Source organism: Amblyraja radiata, chromosome 4 (assembly GCF_010909765.2).
Source record: "Amblyraja radiata isolate CabotCenter1 chromosome 4, sAmbRad1.1.pri, whole genome shotgun sequence".
In the NCBI taxonomy this organism is placed as follows: Eukaryota; Metazoa; Chordata; class Chondrichthyes; order Rajiformes; family Rajidae; genus Amblyraja; species Amblyraja radiata.
Window position 1 is genome coordinate 97,609,039 of NC_045959.1, and position 22,597 is coordinate 97,631,635.

The 22,597-nt window shown below is 46.3% G+C and overlaps 1 protein-coding gene across 27 annotated transcripts in view; it reads right to left on the reverse strand.

The window, feature by feature from the left end:
- Nucleotides 1-22,597, reverse strand: part of clasp2 (cytoplasmic linker associated protein 2) — a 348,555-nt gene that overhangs the window by 36,728 nt on the left and 289,230 nt on the right. For 19 of the 27 annotated variants that reach the window (XM_033020019.1, XM_033020014.1, XM_033020010.1 and 16 more), the window contains 2 exons: nt 16,932-17,091; nt 14,369-14,588 (listed from right to left, as the gene is read on the reverse strand). In XM_033020019.1, coding sequence (XP_032875910.1) covers nt 14,369-14,588; nt 16,932-17,091 — 380 coding nt within the window. The remainder of the gene's footprint in view (nt 1-14,368; nt 14,589-16,931; nt 17,092-22,597) is intronic. The other 8 variants (XM_033020023.1, XM_033020025.1, XM_033020024.1 and 5 more) reach the window with 1 other exon arrangement.

The window sequence follows — 22,597 nt, forward strand, 5'->3', positions numbered from 1 at the left end:
GGTGTTGACTGGTAAATTTCATTGGCTCATTGGGAAAAAAAACGTAAACAGTGGTTTTCAGAACCAAGGATAACCGACCAGTAATGTTAATGTCCGCCGAGCTGCACAGCCATGTATCTCTGGCTTCTTAAAAGTTGTCTCCACTCCTCCTCCCCACCCCGTCACCCCCTTGTCCACCCTTCTCTCCCCTCTCCCCCTCTTCTAAAGGACATAAGTGACCCTTTCCGTACACTGTGCTTTTACCGTCTTAATTACAGCACCAACCTTCCTTTTCATCGTGGTGTGTGTTTGTATCACATTGGCTTTGAACCATGTGAATTTCACTCAGACAGCGCTCCCCCCTCTTGCATAATGGGCTAGTGGAGGGGGGGTGGGGGGGGGGGTGGTGTGTGTGTGTGTGCGTGTGCGCGTGTGCGCGTGTGCGTGTGTGCGTGTGCGTGTGTCAGTGCCTTGTTGCCTGTGGGCAGGAAGATGTTCTTGCATCTCAGGCTTCCCCAGCCATCCAATCTTAGCCCTGGGTCGAGGTGCTGGCTGTCTTGCCTTCTTTCCCGGCAGTCCACTCTTGACCACAGGATGGCGCTGGTAGTGTCAGGTTTGCCACCCTGGCCCAGTCTTCCTCCGATGTACGACAGAGGAACAGAACTAGCAAGGAAGCTGTCCCTCCCCCTGTCCGGGTTTTATAGGGAGTATGTCGACACTGTTCAAGTGGCAAACCAATCTTAGCAAATTGGACCAAGCTGTTACCAATGATGCCAAGGATTGTCCTGCCATCCAGTTCCAGGGACCAGTGTAACATCCAACGTGCGGTCACATTCCCCAGTGACGATTCCGGGACTTGAGAGAGTTATTGTGATGGTTTCTCGCCATTTTCTGTTCACATTTCCAGCAACAATTGTCCAGTTAGTTAGTTAAACATTTCGAAAAGCAAGACAACTTACTCAGAAAGGTGTGAAGATGCAGAGTTTCACTGTGAGTGCACCTATGGCGGTACACATGCTCAGCAGCAGAGACTGCCGCATTGTTCAGTCTCAGGGTAATTTAATAACCTCTTCCTTTTCAAGAGACGTGCTTCTGAATGATACTCCAGCTACAAGATGGGGACAGACATATGGAGTGGCACATCCAGAAAAAGGAGCCCAATCAACATTAGGAAAACTTTGGAAAGTAGCAATCCTCCATTTTATTTCTTCTCCCCTCATGCAGTTAGCCAGCGTGGTCTTGCCTCATTCACCTCCAGTGTGGCATCGGGGAACAATGCTGCATTGAGCAGTGACCACATTGACAATCACAGAAGGTTGAACTTGCGTGACACATTTTATTTACAATGGTAAGGAAGTCCAGGACCATTTGGGGGCTGTCCCTCACCATCAGAGTGCATGTGCAATGACACTGGCCATCTTGGGCTTGTCCTAGCAGCTTTTCCTGGTCTTCAAAGGAAGGGGCACGGCAGTCTCAGGCCCCATCCTGCACTTCACCCTTGCCTCGAGAAAGTGCTGACGGTTCAGGGTGCTTCCTGGCGGCTCAACTTTGGGCTTGAAGAGGAAATGCTGGCAGTTGCTGGATTTTACTTCAGAGTCACGTGAGTGACTACGTGAAGAACCCGTCCAGCTCGCATGCGCGCCATGAGCGTTCACGCAGAGCAACATCGACGAACGAGAGTACGGGCGCTCCCGCTACAAGCTTGAAAGAACGGACCGTTAGGTAAGTACTTACCCACAGGTTCGAATTGACAAACTTTGCTCTTCATTGTGCACCAGATTGAAAGCAGGGAAGAGCAAAGCAGCACAGGGAAAACCCGCCCCCGTTCAACTCCAGGGAAGGAGCATTCCGTCAGTGGGGGAACGCTCCTTCCCTGGAGTTGAACGGGGGCCGTCAGTGGGGGGGGGGCGAGAGGCGGCACCTGGACCGCACACGCTGAGGTCCACAGTCACGGATACCGAGCCGAGCCCAGTCCGCTAGCGCTGCCTGACCAACAGCAGCGGACTGGAGGCAAATCAAGACTCAGACCGGCCGGTAATCCCTGCATACTCCGACAAGGAGACTCGCCGCCCGAGAACGGCAGAGGCAGCCGCCTGAGCAAAGTTGGCGACCAATCACAGCGGGCTGGAGACAGACACATGGAAGACGGACAGGCCGGCTCATTCAGCAGAGCGGGCACTGCAAACTACCGCCCAAGAGCGAGAAAGTGTCTGTTTTCAAGCCTTAGAGAAGGGTCATGGAGTAAAAACACCAGCGAGACTTGCCTCGGGAGCTGGGGCAAGCTCGCCAAGGGAGCACAAACACTCCCGCTCCAGTGCACTAACAGCACTGGCCATCGCATCTTCCTCATCAGAGGGGATCGTTGGCGACCAGGGCTGGGCTGGTCAAGAAGAGGGGTCACTGGCTGAACAACATCGGGAGTATGCTTGAGGTACAGGACCAGGAAGAGCTGCTGGGTGTGAGATACCGCTACGTGGCTACACCATGAGTGAGATGGCCGTTACAGCCTAATCTGGCGGCCAGCTTACTACCTGTCCTTTAAAACCTCTCCAAGACAGGTAGTCATGAGGCGTTGGATTTTATCATGCCTCCCCAAAATTGCATTTGCTCAAAGTGCCTACCATTACTGGGGGTACATTGAGCAGGGCATTTAAAACCCCAAAACTTAAAATTGCAATATTGATACCCCTGACGTCGGCTATCACTTCGCATACTCATTCCAGAGGGGCAGGGTAGACTTGGCAAAACACCCTGACCCTACTGTACAACACAGTATGTGATCCGCAACCTCTGGAAGGAAGTCATAAAACCTGCCCTCAACCTAAAAAATTCGCAGGACTGTGAGAACGCTGACCTCAGAACCACAGATCCTGCTATCTGGCAAAGTTACCAAATCAAGCCTAAAAACTGGACGAAGTATCCAAGATATTCGGCCTCATAAGGGCAGGACCTGGAATGAGCAAACCACACAAAACCAGACAGCAGTACCTCCATGCATCCACCAGTAGGCGTCTACTTCATGGTACTGGTGAAAGCTCGGGGAAATGTGCCACCCCCCAACAACACCACCCCGACAGACAAGGAACCAGAAACCAAAGGATGAACACCACCAAAACAACAGTGGAGGTAGGTGAGTCTGGTTTCCACCATCACATTAAGGTGAAGGAATTCTACGGGGGGGGGGGGGGGGGGGGGGGGGGGGGAACTACACCAGTAATGAAACTATCACACTTGGTAGTTATATACCAAAAAGTATTCAAGGATAAGTTGAATTTAAGGAAACTTGCCACCAATTCAGCATGCACCTCAAAGGGGGTTCGCCCTCTCACTAAAAAGAGAACATGAGGGACAAGCTGAACTGGAGAAGTTACATACAAAGGGATAAAGAAGTCTAAATATGAACCTTTGGAATTTGTGTTAAATTTACTAAAACCAAATAAAATGGTGAATGTCGCACCATCATTGACTTAACCACATTGAATACTTTCGCCAGGTATACACACGTTAATGGGAAACGTTTGCAACTGCCAAACAATGGTTCCCTAGGATACTTTATGGTAGGCATCGAATAATAGATGCATACTGTTCAATGCCCATCCATAAGATCATCGAAGATACCTAAAACGTTACCTGGATGAGGTAACAATGGCAGCACAAATTATAGATTAATGGGCTAATATGAGCCAAAACTGTTTCTAAGAAATTTAAATCAGCCCTGACACTTAAGGAACATGTTGTCATGGCATATCTCGATGATATTAACAAATAGACAAAACCATGGAGTTAGCTAATTTAGCAGCATTAGCTACTAAAAACAAACTAAATGGTATCAACCAACCGACCACTCAACTAAGTGGCAAGACTAATTGGGAACAGTAGCAGCATTATCAGCTACTCAACTTGGACCTCTGCATTAGAGCAAAGGTGCTAGCAGTTAATCAACATACAGGTCACTCTGACTGATCCATGAAATTGCCTTTTTTCAGACCTATAATGATGGAAAGAGAACATTGGCGTAGTACCAGTTCCATCATTTGTCAATAACCCATATCCAGAACAAGTGGCAGATGGACTAATCTAGAGTCATCACTACTACAGACACTGCACATAAAATCTAGTTGGAAATGTTGGGTGCGTTCTATGGGTTAAAAAGCATATTGTTCAAAAAGGCACCATTTTGCATGTTCGTTTACAATTTGACATATCACAATGGTGGCCTATACTAACCACATGGGCGGGATAAAATCGACATCTTATGACAATTTGATCAATACAATCTGGTATCGACAAACATATTTTGCTATCAGCAACTTACCTACTAGGTAAGCTAACTACTGTGGCAGACATGTTAAACCCCAAAGTATTTGCTTAAATTACAAGCAATATGGAACACTAGATATCGATTTCTTTGCATCCCGACTGAATCACCACGTACCGATACTTGTCGCTTGGGAGCCAGACCTTGAGGCAGCAGCAATAGATACATTTCCAACTCAACTCCACCTTGTCTACCTCCCTTAACACTATGGCCCCCCTCAAAACAAGAACCGTAACTTTCAACACATCTTCACCCTGGTACACACCTGCACTTCGTAAACTGAAACAGACTGGTCGCCGACTTGAACGACTCACAAAGAAATTATCTCTCACAGTCCACCTTGAAGCTTACAAACTCCACCTCACTGATTACAAAGATGCCCACATTGCTGCAAAATCTGCCTACCTCTCCTCCATATTCACTGATCCCTGCCTAAACCACAGAGCCCTCTTCTCCACAGTGGGCAACCTCCTCAAGCCTCGAGCCAACATTCTCCCTACCTCTACTCCGGATCTCTGCAACTCATTCCTCCACTTTTTCGCTGATAAAATCAGCACCATCTATCAATCTTTATCCCCTGTACCCGAATCCCCAGCATCTACTCCACCACCTACCAAGGCCCCTCCTTTCAACATCTCCACTGACCTCCTTACCCCTCCTCCACACTGCTTCCTCTCCCAGTTTGACCTGGTCACCCCTATTGAAATCTCCAAACTCATCAGCTCTTCCAAACCCACTACCTGCTCCCTCGACCCTCTCCCCACTCCCCTGCTGAAGTCCTGCCTCCCCGTTCTCTGCCCCTACCTCACTAATCTCTTCAACTCCTCCTTGTCCCAAGGAATTGTCCCCTCCGCTTTCAAAACTGCTGCTGTCACACCAATCTTAAAGAAACCTGGTCTTGATCCCTCCTCTCTCATTAACTACCGCCCAATCTCAAACCTCCCCTTTCTTTCAAAAACCCTGGAGCGTATCGTTGCGTCGCAACTTCATTCCCACCTCCTTGCGTATAACCTACTTGAACCCCTCCAATCTGGCTTTCGCCCCCTCCATAGCACAGAAACTGCTCTCCTCAAAGTCCTCAACGACCTCCTCACCTCTGCTGACACTGGTTCCCTCAACATCCTCATCCTCCTCGACCTGAGCGCAGCCTTCGATACAGTGAACCATAACATCCTGCTCACCAGACTCAAAGACCTCGGCATTGAAGGCTCTGCACTCAGCTGGCTTCGTTCCTACCTTTCCAACAGATCCCACTTCATCTCTCTCCACAACCACACCTCTGCTACAGCCACAGTCACTCAAGGCGTTCCCCAAGGCTCCGTACTCGGCCCCCTCCTCTTCATCATCTACATCCTCCCCCTTGGTTAGATACTCCGCCACTTCAACCTGGACTTGCACTGTTACGCTGATGACACCCAGATCTACCTCGGCACCAAATCCCCCCACAACCCCCCCCTCTCCCATATCAACTCCTGTTTGTCAGCTATAAAAACCTGGATGCAACATAACTTCCTCAAACTCAACAGCGATAAGACAGAATTCCTCCTCATAGGCTCCAAAGCCACACTCAGCAAAATCAATAACCCCACTCTCACCATCGACGGCACCACTGTCTCCCCATCTCCCCAGGCCCGCAACCTTGGCGTGATCTTTGATTCCACCCTCTCCCTTGAGCCTCACATCCGCCATGTCATTAAAACCTCCTTCTTTCATCTCCGCAACATCGCCAAACTCAGACCCTCTCTCACACCTCCCGCTGCTGAAAGACTCATCCATGCCTTCATCTCCTCCCGACTGGACTATTGCAACTCACTTCTCCTTGGCATCAGCTTCACCTACATCAACCGACTCCAACTGGTCCAGAACGCAGCCGCCCGACTCATCACCCACACCAAATCCTGACATCACATCACTCCAGTCCTCAAACAACTTCACTGGCTTCCCATCTCCCACCGGATCACCTACAAAATCCTGATCCTCACCTATAAAGCCCTCCACCATCTGGCCCCCCCATATCTCACTGACCTCCTCTCCCCCTACCAACCCTCACAGTCCCTCAGATCCACATCAGCCGGTCTCCTCTCCATCCACAAGTCCAACCTCCGCAGTTTTGGGGACAGAGCCTTCTCCAGGGCAGCTCCCAGGCCCTGGAACTCCCTCCCTTCCAGACCCGCCTCAAGACCCATCTCTTCACCTCTGCCTATCCTTAGCCCCTCGTCCCCCTCCCTTTTCATCTGTGCATTAATTGCCTCATATTGTGTTTTGAATTGTATTCTGTCTTACTTTGTGTACTAGTCATGTCTCTACTATTTATTTCATTCCCCTTACATGTTTTTCCTCTACCTGCTAAATTTTTGTAAGGTGTCCTTGAGACTCTTGAAAGGCGCCCATAAATAAAATTTATTATTATTATTATTATTATTATTATTATTATTATTATTATTATTATTATTATTATTATTATTATTATTATTATTATTATTATTATTATTATTATTATTATTTCCACTGAACTGGGGGGGGGGGACTAATGACTATGTTTTTTTCCCTTTTCTGCCTCATCAGTTAAGTACTACGCAAAATACAGATGAACTTTACTTCTAACGTTGGTAGTACCGACTGGTCTACACAGCCATGGTTCTCAGTGGTTCTTGACAGGGTCATTGAAACCCATGACCATTCCAGCGGACCAGGTTTCACTGATCCACCCTGTATCAGAAGAAAGTCACCCATGCCATGACATAATAAGCACTGGGTTGCAAATTCCAAAATGACCTTCTGATGAACCTGGAACTGTCAAATAGGACCATGGACACGACGACAGCATCTCACCGACTTCCATATACCTCCAGTATAAGAAAGTGGGAACATACTGCTCAAGAACAGAAACCTACTATCAACCATGTATCGGAGTTCCTGGCCAACCTTCACTACAATGAAGGTCTGAACTATAGCACTATCCAATGCACTAGAAATGCACTGTCAGTCTATCTAAGACAGACACCAAGGGGAACAGACCATAGGACCTCGTCCACTGGTGGCCAAATTAAGAGAGGTACCTTCTATTCAAAACCCTAGACCTAGATATATCAAGATCTGGGATGTCAACGTTGTCCTGACTTATCTAGGGCTGGCCACCAGCCAGATCCTTACTCTGAAGACAGCTACCCTGTATACAGCCATGTTGATGGCTTAGACTCAGCGTAGGGTCCAGGCCTTATCCACTCAGACTGGACAACATGGTCATAACATCAGACCAAATAACATTCATCATTCATGAGCTGGTAAAACAGAGTAAACCAGGAACTTCTGAACGTACTATGGAATTCCGGGCGTACCCACCTGACCATCGTTATGTGTTATGACTCGCCTTCTACAATATCAACACAACCTAAAATTCCCGAGGGAGACGACAAGCACAATGGGTCAGCCACTAGTAAGCAACTGGGTCAGGGTACCGAGCCAAACCATCTCTAGATGGCTCAAACAGGTATTGGGAGCTGCTGGAGTGGATACCGATATTACACATCTCACCCCACCAGAGCAGCATCCATGTCGGCGGCTAAACAGTATGGATGTGCCATTGGACCTACCCTGATAACAGCAGGATGGTCTATGGAAATAATTATTTACATTCTACAACTAGCCATTATAAAACCTGTTTCAATTGCAGAGAGAATTTTAGACGCTGCAAAAAAATAAATATAATTTAAGCCCGGGGGAGCGTTAATTTCTTTGTTATTATTGTCAAATAATACCATTGTTGTTTTGCAAACAACAAGTAACAAGTAGCCTATTGTCATTCAGACCTTACAAATTTTGTTGCCTTGCAGTCCTACATATAGTAAAAATGACAAAACACACAATAAACACAAATTAACATCCACCACAGTGAGTTCACCAGGCACCTCCTCACTGTGGTGGAAGGCAAAAGTCTTAAGTCTTTGTCTCATCCCTTCTTATTCTCCCTCTGCGGCGAGGCCGCTGCCGCTGTCCCAGCCGCCGCTGTCGTCCACTGGGCCCGCGGTCGGGTCGAGTGGCCGCTGCCGCCGGAACGTGCCCCAGCTCCGAGTTCTGGTTGCCACTGTCCCAGCTCCGAGGCCAGGTCGCCGCTGCCGCTGCTCCAGCTCCGATGCCGTGTGGCCGCTGCCGCTGCCCCCGCTCCGAGGCCAGGCCGCCGCTGTCGCTGTCCCAGCTCCGAGGCCAGGCCGCCGCTGTCGCTGCCGCCGCCGTCCCAGCTCCGATGCCAGGCGGCCGCTGCCGCTGTCCCAGCTCCGAAGCCAGGCCGCCACTGCCGCTGTCAAAGCCGCCGCTGCCGCTGCCCAGCTCCGAGTTCTGGTCGCCGCTGCCGCTGTCCCAGCTGCCGCTGTCCCAGCTCCGAGGTCGCCAGCTCCGCCATTAGGCCTCGGCGCAGGCGGAGACGGGGGATACGACAAAAGAAGTCGCATCCCCCGAAGGAAGAGACCAAAAACGTGTTCCCCCCCCCCCCCCCACATACACAACATAATAAACCAAAAATCAACCAAGCAGGACAAAAGAACAACATAAAAAGGGGAGAAAAAAAACCAGACAGACTGCAGGCGAGCCACAGCTGCTATGGCAGCGCCGCCAACAGATTCATGTTTGATTACGATAACATACTTCCTCCCTTGGATGACCGGCAGCGAGTGAAGTATGGACTGTTACACGGTTTGAAATCACAGAGCTTTAAAATCTTCACGTAGTCACTCACGTGACTCCGAAGTAAAATAGTAAGATTAAACGAGAACTTGCCAGTTCGAAGTTTGATCTGTATTTTATGAGGAGTTACGATGAAGGATTACGTGCCCTCCACTCCCACCCTCAATTATAGAGATCAACTGGTAACTTAGTTCTCCTTATCTTTACTATGTTTATTTCAATTACTGTGTTGTTCTCTGTGATTCCAAACTGCTGCTTTGAAGTATGTCGCGCATGCGTGCTGGACGGGTTCTTCACGTAATCCCTCATCGTGGGTACTATAATAACATTTAAAAGACACTTGGACAGCTACATTCATAGGAAAGGTTTAGAGGGATATGGACCAAATGTGGGCAGTTGGGACTCGTATGGATGGGCCATCTTGATCGGCATGGGTGAGTTGGTCTGAAGGGTCTGTTTCCGTGTTGAATGAGTCTGGGACTCTCTACGGCTAAACTTCACAATAGCTCAACATTTTACATTCACCAAGGGAACAGATGTCGATGTACAAGTTTCTCCACAGTGCAGCATAAATATACACCACCTAAATCTGTAACCTCATGACCCGGTATGTCCATAACTCAACCATGAAAATCAAATCATGGCGTACACGATCTGCCACAGGCAATGATGGTCCAATTCTATACGGCCATCGTAGAGTCTGTCCTCACCTTCTCCATCATGGTCTGATTTGGCTCAGCCACCAAGCACGACACCCGGAGGCTGCAGCGAATCGTCTGATCAGCTGAGAAGGTTGTTGGCTGCAACCTTCCCTCCATTGATGAACTGTACACTGCAAGGGCCAGGAAGAGAGCGGGTAGGATCACCTCTGACCCCTCTCACCCTGGCCACAAACTCTTTGAATCACTTCCCTCTGGAAGGCGACTCCGGACTGTCAAAGCTGCCACAGCCAGACATAAAAACAGCTTTTTTTCCACGAGCAGTAGCTCTATTCTATAACCAAAAATCTGTAGCCTCCTTTTGCACTGGTATTTTATTTAATCCACATGTTTAATTGATAATGTTTTAATATTAATGTTTTATGTGTTATTCTTAAATGTTACTGTATGTCGTGTTGTCACTTGCGAGGGGAGCACTAAGGCAAATTCCTTGTATGTGTACATACTTGGCCAATAAACTTATTAATTCATTCAGAAGTAGTATGCATTGAAGGAACTTCTGATATACCTTAATTTGAATGCCAACCTGGCAAGGATACAATGCACAATACAGGAGCTAATCAGAAAAATAGTACGGAATATACGGAGATAAACAAACGCTCTGCACTTCTGCCATATCTGGTTTTGAATGGTAGTAGGCAATTAGCAAGCTAACAAGAGCAGAAGACTCCAGGAATATTCCCACCCAAAATGATGATAAGACTCAGCATATAAATGCTAAATTCACAGCCAGGTTAACCCAGGGGTGTATTTAGTGCATTATAATTCCCCTTCCTGTTCCCACACCAATCTGCTTGTCCTCAGCAGACAGTTCAAGGTCAGTGTTCCTATGAATATCAAAGCCCGGATTACTAGAGAACCTTGAATGTCGAGGGATATTGAAAGAGATAGAGAAAAGGAAGCATATAACAGGTTAATAACATGAGAAACCTGCCAAGAGTATAACATGTGCAAGGAGGTGCTTAAAAGGGAAATTTGGAAGGCAGAGGGCTCAAAGAGGGCAGCATGGCTGGTGTAGCGGTAGAGGTACAGCAGCAGAGACCCGGGTTCGATCCTGACTGCGGGTGCTGTCTGTATGGAGTTTGTATGTTCCCCCCGTGACCTGCCCATGGTATGAAAAGTGCAATTGTCCCTAGAGTGTGTAGGGTAGTGTCAATGTCGTTGGTTGGTGTAGACTTGGTGGGCCGAAGGACCCGATTCCCCGCTGTATCTCTAAAACTAAAAAACTAAAACTAAAAACAAAATCACTGGGCAGACAGGAGTAAAGTAGAAGGTGTTCTATAAGTATATTAAGGGGAAAAGTAAGACCCATTAGAGAAAACGTGGGCGATCTGTGCATGGAGCCAGAAGGTATGGGAGAGGTCATAAATGATATGATCGATGAAGGTGGGGCGGTGGGTGTAGTCTACATACATTTTAGTAAGGCATTTGCAAAATTCCCCCATGGGTGGCTGATTCAAAAGATTAAGATGTACAGGATTAACAGTGTAGAAACAAGGAACTGCAGATGCTGGTTTTGCAAAAATGATACAAATTGTTGGAATAACTCAGCAGGTCAGGCAGCATCCCTGGAGAACATGGATGGGTGACGTTTCCGGTCAGATCCCTTCTTCAGGTGGAACAGATTAACGGTGACTTGGTCGTATGGATTCAGAACTGGCTAGGAGACAGTGGGTTGTGGTGGAAGGACCATATTCAAGCCGGAGGTCTGTGACCACTGGAGTCCTGCAGGGTTTCGTGCTGGGAACTCTGCTGTTTGTCATATATATATATATATATTCGAGTGGGATATAAACCTAGATGGGTGGTTAGTAAATTCACAGGTGATACCAAGATTGCTGGGGTCACAGTCTGTGAAGAAGGCTGTCAACATATACAGCTCGATATAGATCAGCGACAGAAACGGGTGAAGAAATAGCAGATGGAGTTTAATCCAAGCAAATGTGAGGTGTTGCACTTTGGGGAGGGGAAAATATGTAATGATGCTAAACAGAATTGATGTACAGAGGGATTTTGGTATCCAATTGCATAATTCCCTTCAACACAAGTAGAAGGATTGGTCAAGAAGGTACCAAGGTTGCATTTATAGTTCACGGCATTGAGCATAACAGTCAGGAGGTCATGAAGGGGGGTCAAGGAAAGAGCGTTCACGTCGCGGCCCTGTTGGCTAAATTTTATGTGTGGACTCGATAGGAAGAAGAAGGAAGTCATGATGCAGCTTTAAAGGTCTTTTTCTAGTCCGTATTTGGAGCATTGCATGCAGTTCTGGTTGCCCCATTACACGGAGGATGTGGAGGCTTTGGAAAGGATACAGAGGAATTTACTAGAATGATGCCTTGATTGGGGGTATTCGCTACAGGGAGTGGTTGGACAGGCGTAGATTGTTTTCTCTGGTACGCTGGAGGTTACAGGGATACCTGATAGAAGGATATAAGATTATGAGAGGCACGGATAGGGTGGATGCACACAAGGTTTCTCACAGGATGGAAAAATCAAATACAAGGAGAATATAGGGTATAGTTTTAAGGTGAGAGAGGCAACGCTTGCAGGGAATGGAGGGGTATGGATTATGTGCAGGCAGATAAGAAATGGTTTTGGCATCATGTTTCCTTCGCTCCATGGATGCTGCCGCATCCGCTGAGTTTCTCCAGCAATTTTGTCTACCAACAATGGACCATTATGGGCTCCACCTTGATCATCTGTTGCCAGCCCTGATTTGTTTTGATTTTTTCCTACCTCCAGATCCTTCCCCCCTTCCTCTCAACCCATCACCCATCCTTTGTCTCCAGAGAAACTGCCTGACCCGCTGAGTTACTCCAGCACTTTGTGGTTATCTTCAGGAGAAAAAAATCACCATCAGAGGTCGATAAGACTAGGAATATAGATTTAAGGTAAGTGGGAAAGAGATTTAGAGGGGGATATTTTTCAAACAGAGAGTGGTAAGTACCTGAAATTCACTGTCTGAGATTGATGAAGTTGAGTCACTGTCAGCGATTATAGTGTTTGATTGAACACTGATAGTGTCTGACTGAACATTGTGGGCGGCACGGTTGCGCAGCTGTAGGCTTGCTGCCTTACAACGTTTGTAGAGCTAGAGACCTGGGTTCGACCCCGAGTATGGGTGCTGTCTGCACGGAGTTTGTACGCTCTCCCCATGGCCACGTGGGTTTGAGATCTTCGGTTTCCTCCCACACTCCAAAAACGTACAGGTTTCTAGGTTAATTGTCCCTAGTGTGTGTTAATGCAGGGATCACTGGTTGGTGCGGGCTCAGTGGGCCTGTTTCCGTGCTCTAAACTAATCTAAACTAAATTTGAATCGCTTTGGCATGGGAACTGTGGACTAAGTGCAAGGAGATTGGATTAATCTGGAAGGGTGCCCATTGGTTGGCTCATGTGGTCTGGTTCCATGATGTGTAATTTTATGACGTTATGCTTAGCTTTAGGAAGGAAGCTGTTGGCTCATTGAGTTGGCCCAGAATGCTGACAGAATTCAGGGCAGATAATGCAATTGTATAATCCAATGTGATCATAACAGCATTTACAGATCAGATGTAGGCCTTTAGTGTCAGCTATTTAGACTGTATTTGCAGAAATAGATGCACAGACCTATCAATGGCAGCTGGTGAAAGAGACTAGATCTACTCATAATCCTTGATGGACTGAGGTGGACTGTGCAATTACAAAGGCATAGTAGAACAAAATCTTAACATGAAACAGGTGAAAAATAGACTGAAAGTGTAGGAAGGAACTGCAGATGCTGGTTTACACCGAAGATAGACACAAAAGGCTGGAGTAACTCAGCGGGACAGGCAGCATCTCCGTACAGATGAAATGGGTGACGTTTCAGATCGAGACCCTTCTTCAGGCTGAAGAAGGTTTCTGTCTGAAGAAGGGCGTAAACCCGAAACGTCACCCATTCCATCTGTCCAGAGATGCTGCCTGTCCCGTTGAGTTACTCCAGCATTTTGTGTCCATGAAAAGTAGACTATATAACAGTCCTATAATAGCAGGGAATAGCCTTGGGAGAGGGGCGACATAGCCATATATAGCGTGGAAAAATAATATTAGAGGTCGGTTGAGAGAGTGGATGTCATAGACAGGTTGTGAAAGGAGATAGTCATAAAATAGGACAGAAGAGGTGTGAATCATTGGAGAGATTTGTAGATGAGGATCATGCAGGACAGCCTAAAATAACTGGCCCATTTTGATTGTCTAGACATCAAAGTCTACTGCATCAGATTTATTCTGCCCACTATTTGAAGGGGTTTTGACAAAAAGGTGTATCAACCATGACAAAGTTGTTGCTTATGCGCAGGAAGGAACTGCAGATGCTGGTTTAAACAGAAGATAGGCACAAAAAGCTGGAGTAACTCAGCAAGTCAGGCAGCATCTTTGGAGAGAAGGAATAGGTGACGTTTCGGGTCAAGACCCTTCGAAGAAGTGAGACATTTGTGATTATATATCCAGAGATGCTGCCTGTCCCGCTGAGTTACTCCAGCTTTTTGTGTCTATCTTCGGTTGTTGCTTGTGCCATTTATTGAGATGAAGAAGCAGATCAAACCTGTGCTTTTTAGGTTGAAGCATTTAGGTTTATTTTTAAATTCACAAGATAAATTTAAAAAGTTGAATCACATGTGCAAATGATCAACATATTTACAGATATACTACTTACCATCAGGAAATTGATCGGCATCATCGTCGAACATGGCTTCTTTTAAGGCAGATTTATTGACAGAAGTGCTATCTGTACAGTTGAAGGGACTGTAGTCGCGTGGTCGGGAGCCACTGCGCTGGGACATGGTGTTAAGCATAGAAGTTTTATTGTCAAGGGCAATTCGTCCTGAGTCAGTGGTGTCACCAGCTCCTCTAACATCAGCAACTCCAGCAGTGATCTATTGAACACAAGCAGAAAATAAGTACTATTATGAAAATAATTATTTAAAGAACATCATAGGAAATATTATTCTCCTTTCTTCACATCTACTTCCTCCACATTCTATTTTTTTCTCTTTCTCTCCAAAAAGGAATGGCTTATTTTGTCAGTGGTTGGAGGTTGTGGGTTCAAATCCAGCAGTGAAAAGTGAGCACAAAAATCACGTTGATTTTCAACTGAACAGGAGACTCTGGGCAGGTATGTGATGATGAGCAAGTGCTACAGTGTTGGAAGTGCTCTCTTAGTTAAACTCATATTCTGTCACCTCTCTCACCTGAATGCAAAGCTTTTTATGCTACCTTTATGAAAGCTAAGTTAGTTATTCGCAATACACTGGCCAATATTTACACCACATGTATAATGTATACATAGATCTTCGTAAGGCTTTTGATAAGGCCCCACGTGGTAGACTGATACAGAAGATTAAGATGTATGGGAATTCACCATGACTTGTTTGTATGGATATGAACTGGCTTCTACATGGAAGACAGAGGGTTGTGATGGAAGGTAAATATTCCTTACTGGAGGTCTGTGACCAGTGGATTTCCGCAAGGATCCGTGTAGGGACCTCTGCTGTTTGCGATATATATCAATGACCGAGATGTAAATGTAGATGGCCTGTTGAGTACGTTTGCTTACAACACTAAAATTAAAGAGTTGCAGTCAGTGAGGAAGGCTGTCAGATGATACACTGGGATACAGACCGGCTGCAGAAATGGGCAGAGAAATTGTCAATGGAGTTTAACCCAAGCAATTGTGAGGTATTGTACTTTGGGAGGTTGAATGTAAGGAGGGAGTATACAGTTAATAGCAAGAACCTGAACAGCATTTATGTGCAAAGGAATATTGGAGTCCAAGTTCATAGCTCATAGTAGATGGGGTAGTTAAGAATTCGTATGGTATGTTTATCTTCATTGCTATGGACATTGAATATAAGAGTCAGGAAGTCATGACATAGCTCTCTAGGACCATGGTTAGGTTGTATTTGAATTATCGTGAGCCGTTCTGGTTGTCCCTTTACAGGAAAGATGTGGAGGCTTTGGGGAGGGTGCAGAGGAGGTTTACCAGAATGGTGAATGGATCAGCGGGTCTCAGTTACAGGAAGAGATTGAATAGGCTAGAATTGTTTTCTCTGGAATTTTGGAGGTTGAGGAGAAACTTGATAGAGGAATATACATTTTGAAAGGCATAGATATGGTAAATACTCTCCAGAGATGCTGCTTGTCCCGCTGAGTTACTCCAGCCTTTTTGTGTCTATCTTCGGTTTAAACCATCATCTGCAGTTCCTTCCTACACATTACCTGCAATTGAGCTTGCTGATTTGGTTATTCTATTTCAGGAATGTATCAAAAGATCAAAAACCATGACCTGGTTTTCCAGTGTGGGCCTTATTTGGTTCACAAACGACAGTTTAGATAACTCCGAAACACAGGATATACTTCATAGAAACATAGAAAATAGGTGCAGGAGGAGGCCATTGTGATCATCTCCAATGAGTAACCCGTGCCTGCTTTCTCCCCATATCCCTTGATTCCGCTAGCCCCTAGAGCTCTATCTAACTACCTTTTAAATTCATCCAGTGAATTGCCTCTACTGCCTTCTGTGGCAGAGAATTCCACAAATTCACAACTCTCTGGGTGAATTATATTACTTCAGTACAAATAATTTGCTAAGAGATGGCACACTAGGAGGCTACAAGAACAATGTAAGGTAAAGTAACAGAATTTGAAAGGACTGTCAGAAACTAGATGATATGAAATAGACTTTAACTTAGAAACTGGAATGAAACTTCAGTATCCACCAGCAAAAATTGCGGAATGTTGCAAAGATTCAGGATTCAACATTGTCTTCCTAATGTTATTTTTAGCAGAATGATACAGTACAATAAAGCAACGCAATAACTAGTTATGATGATGTCCAATTGATGGGACCCCTATTGTAAATGAGTACTGTGGCATCAAAAATTGGAATAACGATAGCTATTACAATTGAGTGCAGGATTATAGTGAAACAAACCCTTTCTTTATCAGACATTTAATGGTTCAGAGTTGCCACTGGATAAACTTTAGCAGTGGAAACCTAGGATGATTTTCCCACCCCTAGATGCAGTGTGATATTATTGTCCACTGTGACACCTCAGCCATTTCTCCAGTTGAACAGAATCCATTAACTAGAATGAATTAACCCAGAACCAATGGTCTTTGTGCATTCATTACATTTTCAGAAATATTCTTCCCTAGTTGGTGCTAAATAATTAATAATCAAGTCAAATAATGTTAATAGAAATTGATGAAATAATCACCTGTTCCATATCCTCCTCTTTTTTAGCATCTCGTCTCAAAGGTTCATTCATTTCTTCTTGACTAAGGAGGCTAAAGTTTTGGATTGCTTCCGTCATGCCTCGGAGAGAGCAGTATATTTCTTCTGAGTTCATGTTTTCTGCATCATAGTTAAATGCACTGCTTAAAAATGAAAATTGTGAATTGGCAAAGTTTTGTTGAAGCAAGTCCTGTTGATGACATCTTTCTAATCACACGATGCTGAGCCCATCATTTAGATGAAGTGCACAACACATCTTCCCATCAAAAGCATGAATTACAAACATCTGGGAAGGCATTGCACAGGTTCACAAAATAAGACACTAAAGAGCTCTAAACATTATCAGAAACAATACAAATCAGATGGGATTGGGTAACAATCCAATTTAGGGCAGCACGGTGGCGCTGTGGTGGAGTTGCTGCACTATATTACTTGCAGCACCAGAGACCTGGGTTCGATCTTGACTACAGGTGCTGTCTGTACAGACTTTGTACGTTCTCCCCGTGACTATGTGGGTTTTCTCCGAGATCTTCGGATTCCTCCCACACTCCAAAGACATACAGGTTTGTAAGTTAACTGGCTTGGTATAGTGTAAATTGTCCCTAGTGTGTGTAGGATAGTGTTAAACAAGGGTAGTGATTGCTAAACTGTAAAAAGCATGATTTTAGATATTTCATAGCAATAACTTTTATTTATCTCACAATCACACTCATACTGTTTCCATTAAATCCACAAAAAAACAGGGTGAAATGTGACTAATGGTATGGAGGTGCATTAAGAAGAGTTCTACAGAAAAAGTAGTGCAGTCTGAAGTAAGGAAATGCCTTTTGAAACAGTGATGTGACATAGATAGCAACAAATATAAAAATGCAGAACAAAATATAAACTATGATTATTTTTCTTAAATCCAGTTACACATTTGTGGCAGACACGAAAGTTTTTACAAATTCTCATCTCAATTTTTGTCCTGAAATCTATGATCAAGCAACCGTCTCAATAATCACTTGTCTTCACTCCCTTGAAGAGGAGAACAACAGAGACACAAAAAGCTGGAGTAACTCAGTGGGTCAGATAGCATCTCTGGAGAAAAGGAATAGGTGGTGTTTCGGGGTCGACACCCTTCTTCAGACTTTTTACACATATTAGCCAGGCACAGAACCACTGCAGAAGCAAATAAATGCTTAAAAATTCCAGCTGGAAGCAACATTCGGTTGTTATTTGTGGTTATTTTAGTTGCTCCTGGCTGCGATGGGTTGCACTGGAGGGGAGCTAATATTCTTGTAGGGAGGTTTGCTAGTGTTGCTCAAGAGGGTTTAAGAGCGGTAGGGGGGTGTGAGTCAGAGCAGAAGGTTATGAAATGGAAGGACTGTGGTGCCCTTGACAACTACACCTGCGAAAACTGTGTCCAGGTGCAGATCCTGAAGGACCATGTTAAGCCCCTGTCCCACTTACGGGTCCTTGGCACGCTAATTACACGACCTCGTCGTCGCGTTGAGGTGCACGGGTATCGTGGGACCGCAATAGCCTGCGCTCGTACGTGCTACGTCACGCCAGAGGCGCGCAAAGATTTTGTTTCCCTACAAAATCCCGGAGTGCCGCGCGATACCACAAACAACTCCATACCCCTCCGCGCTTCTCCAAGCCACCGTTCCGCGTGGCCCACACGATACCCGTGCGCCGCAACGCGACGCCGAGGTCGCGTAATTAGCGTGCCAAGGACACATAAGTGGGACAGGGTCTTTAGGGAACTGGAGCAGCAGCTGGATGACCTCGGGATCATCTGGGAAAACAAGAGTTTCCTGGATAGGACCGACAGTGAGGTTGTCACACCGAGGACACAAGAAGAGAAAAGGTGAGTGATGACGAGGAAGCGAAGTAAACATGGAGTGCAGGAGATCCCGGAGGCTGTACCTATTGAAAACAGGTACACCGTCTTGGGAGGTGTCGGGGCAGAGAACGCGTCAAGTGTGAGTGGCAGCCGGGGCTGTGAATTCAACCCTGGTGTTGAGGCTCAACAGGGAAGAGTGACATCAGGCAGAGCCATAGTGGTGGGCGACTTGATAGTCAGAGGTGCGGACAGGACGTTCTGCGGAAACAGGCGAGACTCAAGGATGGTGTGCTGCCTCCCTGGTGCCAAGTTCCAGGACTCCTCGGAGTGGCTGCACGGCATCCATGAGAGGGAGGGGGAAGCACAAACGATACAGGTAGGAAGAGGAAGGAGGTTTTGCAACACGAGTTTAGGGAATCAGGTAAAAGACTGAAAAGCAAGACCTCCAGGGTAGTGATCTCAGGATTGCTTCCAGTACTTTGCGCTAGTGACGGTAAGAACAGGAAAATACGGGAAGTGAACGTGTGGTTGAGGATTTGGTGCACGGGACAGGGATTTAGATTTCTCGATCTATGGGATCTCTTCTGGGGCAGGGGTGACCTTTACAAAAGAACGGGTCGCACCTCAACTGGAGGGGTACCAACATCCTGGTGAGCAGGTTCCCTAATGTTACACGGGTGGGTTTAAACTAGATTGGCAGGGGGGTGGGATATCGTACAGGACAGAGGCCCGTGAGAGGTTAGAAGTTGATATGGAGGGTGGTGAGGGAAAGGTTAGTGGATAGAATAAGCAGGTGAAAGGTGGAGAGCGAGGAAGGAGGGTTGGTTTAAACTGCATGTATTTTAATGCAATGGGCCTGACGGGTAAGGCAGATGAGCTTAGGGTGTGGATAGGTACGAGCGACTGGGACGTTGTAGCCATGACTGAACCCTGGTTACGGGAAGGGCAGGACTGGCAGCTCAATGGTCTGGGGTACAGGAGCTTCAGGAGGGACAGGGGTGAGGGAAAGAGGAGGGGAGTTTGCATTGTTGGTGAAGGAGGATGTCACGGCTGTGTTCAGAGGTGACATTATGGACGGTTCGTCTAGTGAGGCTATGTGGGTGGAGCTGAGGAACAAGAAAGGGATGATCACCTTGTTGGGGGTGTACTACTGACCCCCAAATTGTCAACGGGAGTTAAAAGAACAAATATGCCAGGGATTGCAGACAGCTGCAGGTAAAATAAGTTTGTTGTTGTAGGGGATTTTAACTTTCCCAATATTGACTGGGAAAATCATAGTGTGAAGGGTTTAAATGGGGTGCAATTCCACAAAAGTGTACAGAAGAGTTTTCTTAAGCAGCACGTGGAGGCCCCCACACGTGAGAGGGCAACACTGGATCTAGTATTGGGAAATTGGGAAGGGCAAGTTAATGAAATGTTTGTAGAGGAGCCTTTTGGGACCAGTGATCACAGTTCGATTAGGTTTAAGATAGTTATGGATAGGGACAGCATGAGTCCACATGTTAAAATGCTCAACTGGGGTAAGGCCAACTTTGAGGGCATAAGAGAAGGTCTCTCTCAAGCAGGTTATTTGAGGGGAAAGGAACATCGGCCAAGTGGGATGTTTTTAAAAGTGTACTGAAGAAAGCTCATGATGCATACGTCCCCGTTAGAATGAAGGGCAAAGCAGGCAAACGTAAGGAAACTTGGCTGACGAGGGAAATTAAGACGTTAGTCAAAAACAAGAAGGATGCACTGGGCAGGAATAGGCAGCTGGGATCAAGTGCATCCCTGGAGGAGTTTTGGGAACTAAGGACTAAACTGAAAAAGGAGATTAGAAGGGCAAGAAGGGGCCAGGATAGGCTCTGGCAGGTAGCATTAAGGACAATCCCAAAAGATTTTATAAATACATAAAGGGGAAAAAGGTAACTAGAGAGTGGGACCTCTCAGGAATCAAAGCGGTCACCTCTGTGTGGAGCCACAGGTGATGCGCAAGGTCCTCAATTAGTATTTCTCCTCTGTATTTACCGAGGAGATAGATAGTAGGACGGAGGAACTTGGGGCAGTCAATGGAAGTGTCTTGAGAGCAGTCAGTGTTACTGTCTAAGAAGTACTGAAGGTACTATTGTGTATGAAGGTAGACAAATCTCCAGGGCCTGATCAGATATATCCAAGAACATTTTAGGAATCTAGAGAGGAAATTGCGGGAACCCTGGTTAAAATTTACGAGTCGTCCTTGAATTCAGGAAAGGTGCCGGAAGACTGGAGAGTGGCAAATGTTGTGCCGCTTTTCAGGAAGGGCTGCGGGGGAAAAAGCTGGGAAGTATAGAGCCGGTGAGCAGTTGGAAAGTTACTGGAGAGTATTCTGTGGGATAGGTTATACAGACATTTGGATGGGCAAGGGCTGATTAGGGAGAGTCAGCATGGCTTTGTACGTGGGAGGTCGTGTCTCACAAATCTGATTGAGTTTTTTGAAGACGTGACCAAAAAGGTTGATGAGGGCAGAGCTGTAGATGTTGTGTACATGGACTTCAGTGAGGCGTTCGACAAGGTTCCGCATGGTAGGCTGCTCTGGAAGGTTAGATCGCATGGGATCCAAAGAGAGATAGCTGAATGGATAGCAAATTGACTCCATGGAAGGAAGCAGAGAGTGATGGTGGAAGGTTTCTTCTCGGACTGGTGGCCTGTGCCTCAGGGTGCGGTGCTGGGCCTGTTACTGTTTATCATCTACATCAATGATTTGGATGAGAGCATATAAGGCAAGATTAGCACGTTTTCAGATGATACAAAGGTGAATGGTTTTGCAGAAAATGATTGTGAAAGATTGCAGCGGGATCTGGATCAGTTGGCCAGGTGGGATGAGGAATGGTTGATGGAATTTAATACAGAGAAGTGTTAGGTGTTGTATTTTGGGATGTCTAACAAGGGTGGGGCCCTACACAGTAAATGGTCGTGCTCTGGGGTGCGTTGTAGAGCAGAGGGATCTAGGAGTGCAGGTGCATGGTTCTTTTAAGGTCGAGTCACAGGTAGATAAGGTGGTCAAAAAGGCTTTTGGCACATTGGCCTTCATCAGTCAGAGTATTAAGTATAGAAGTTGGGAGGTCATGTTGCAGTTGTATAAGACGTTGGTGAGACCCCATTTAGAATATTGTGTTCAGTTCTGAGCACCATGTTATGGGAAAGATATTGTCAAGCTTGAAAGGGTTCAGAAAAGATTTTCAAGGATGTTGCCAGGACTAGAGGGTGTGAGCTAAGGGAGAGGTTGAGTAGGCTGGGTCTCTATTCCTTGGAGCGCAGGAGGATGAGGGGTGATCTTATAGAGGTGCACAAGAGAGGAATTAATCGGTTAGATGCAGAGTCTCTTGCCCAGAGTAGGGGAATCGGGGACCAGAGGACATGGGTTCAAAGTGAAGGGGAAAAGATTTAGTAGGGATCCGAGGGGTAACTTTTTCACACAGAGGGTGGTGGGTGGATGGAACAAGCTGCCAGAGGAGGTAGTTGAGGCTGGGACTATCCCATTGTTTAAGATGCAGTTGGACAGGTACATGGATAGGACAGGTTTGGAGATATACGGACCAGGCGCAGACAGGTGGGACTAGTGTAGCTGGGACATATTGGCCGGTGTGGGCAAGTTGGGCTGAGGGGCCTGTTTCCACACTGTATCACTCTTTGTGATTATTTCAAAGCAAGGAGTATCATGGGTAAAACAGATCAACTTACAGCCTGCAGCAGTGCTTGGAACTATACATGAGAGAGACGAGTCTAGCAGATTCACGTTCCAGGGTTTTGATGTTTCAGATCAGATTGGCAATTGGGAAATCCAGCAGGCCTAAGCTAGCTGT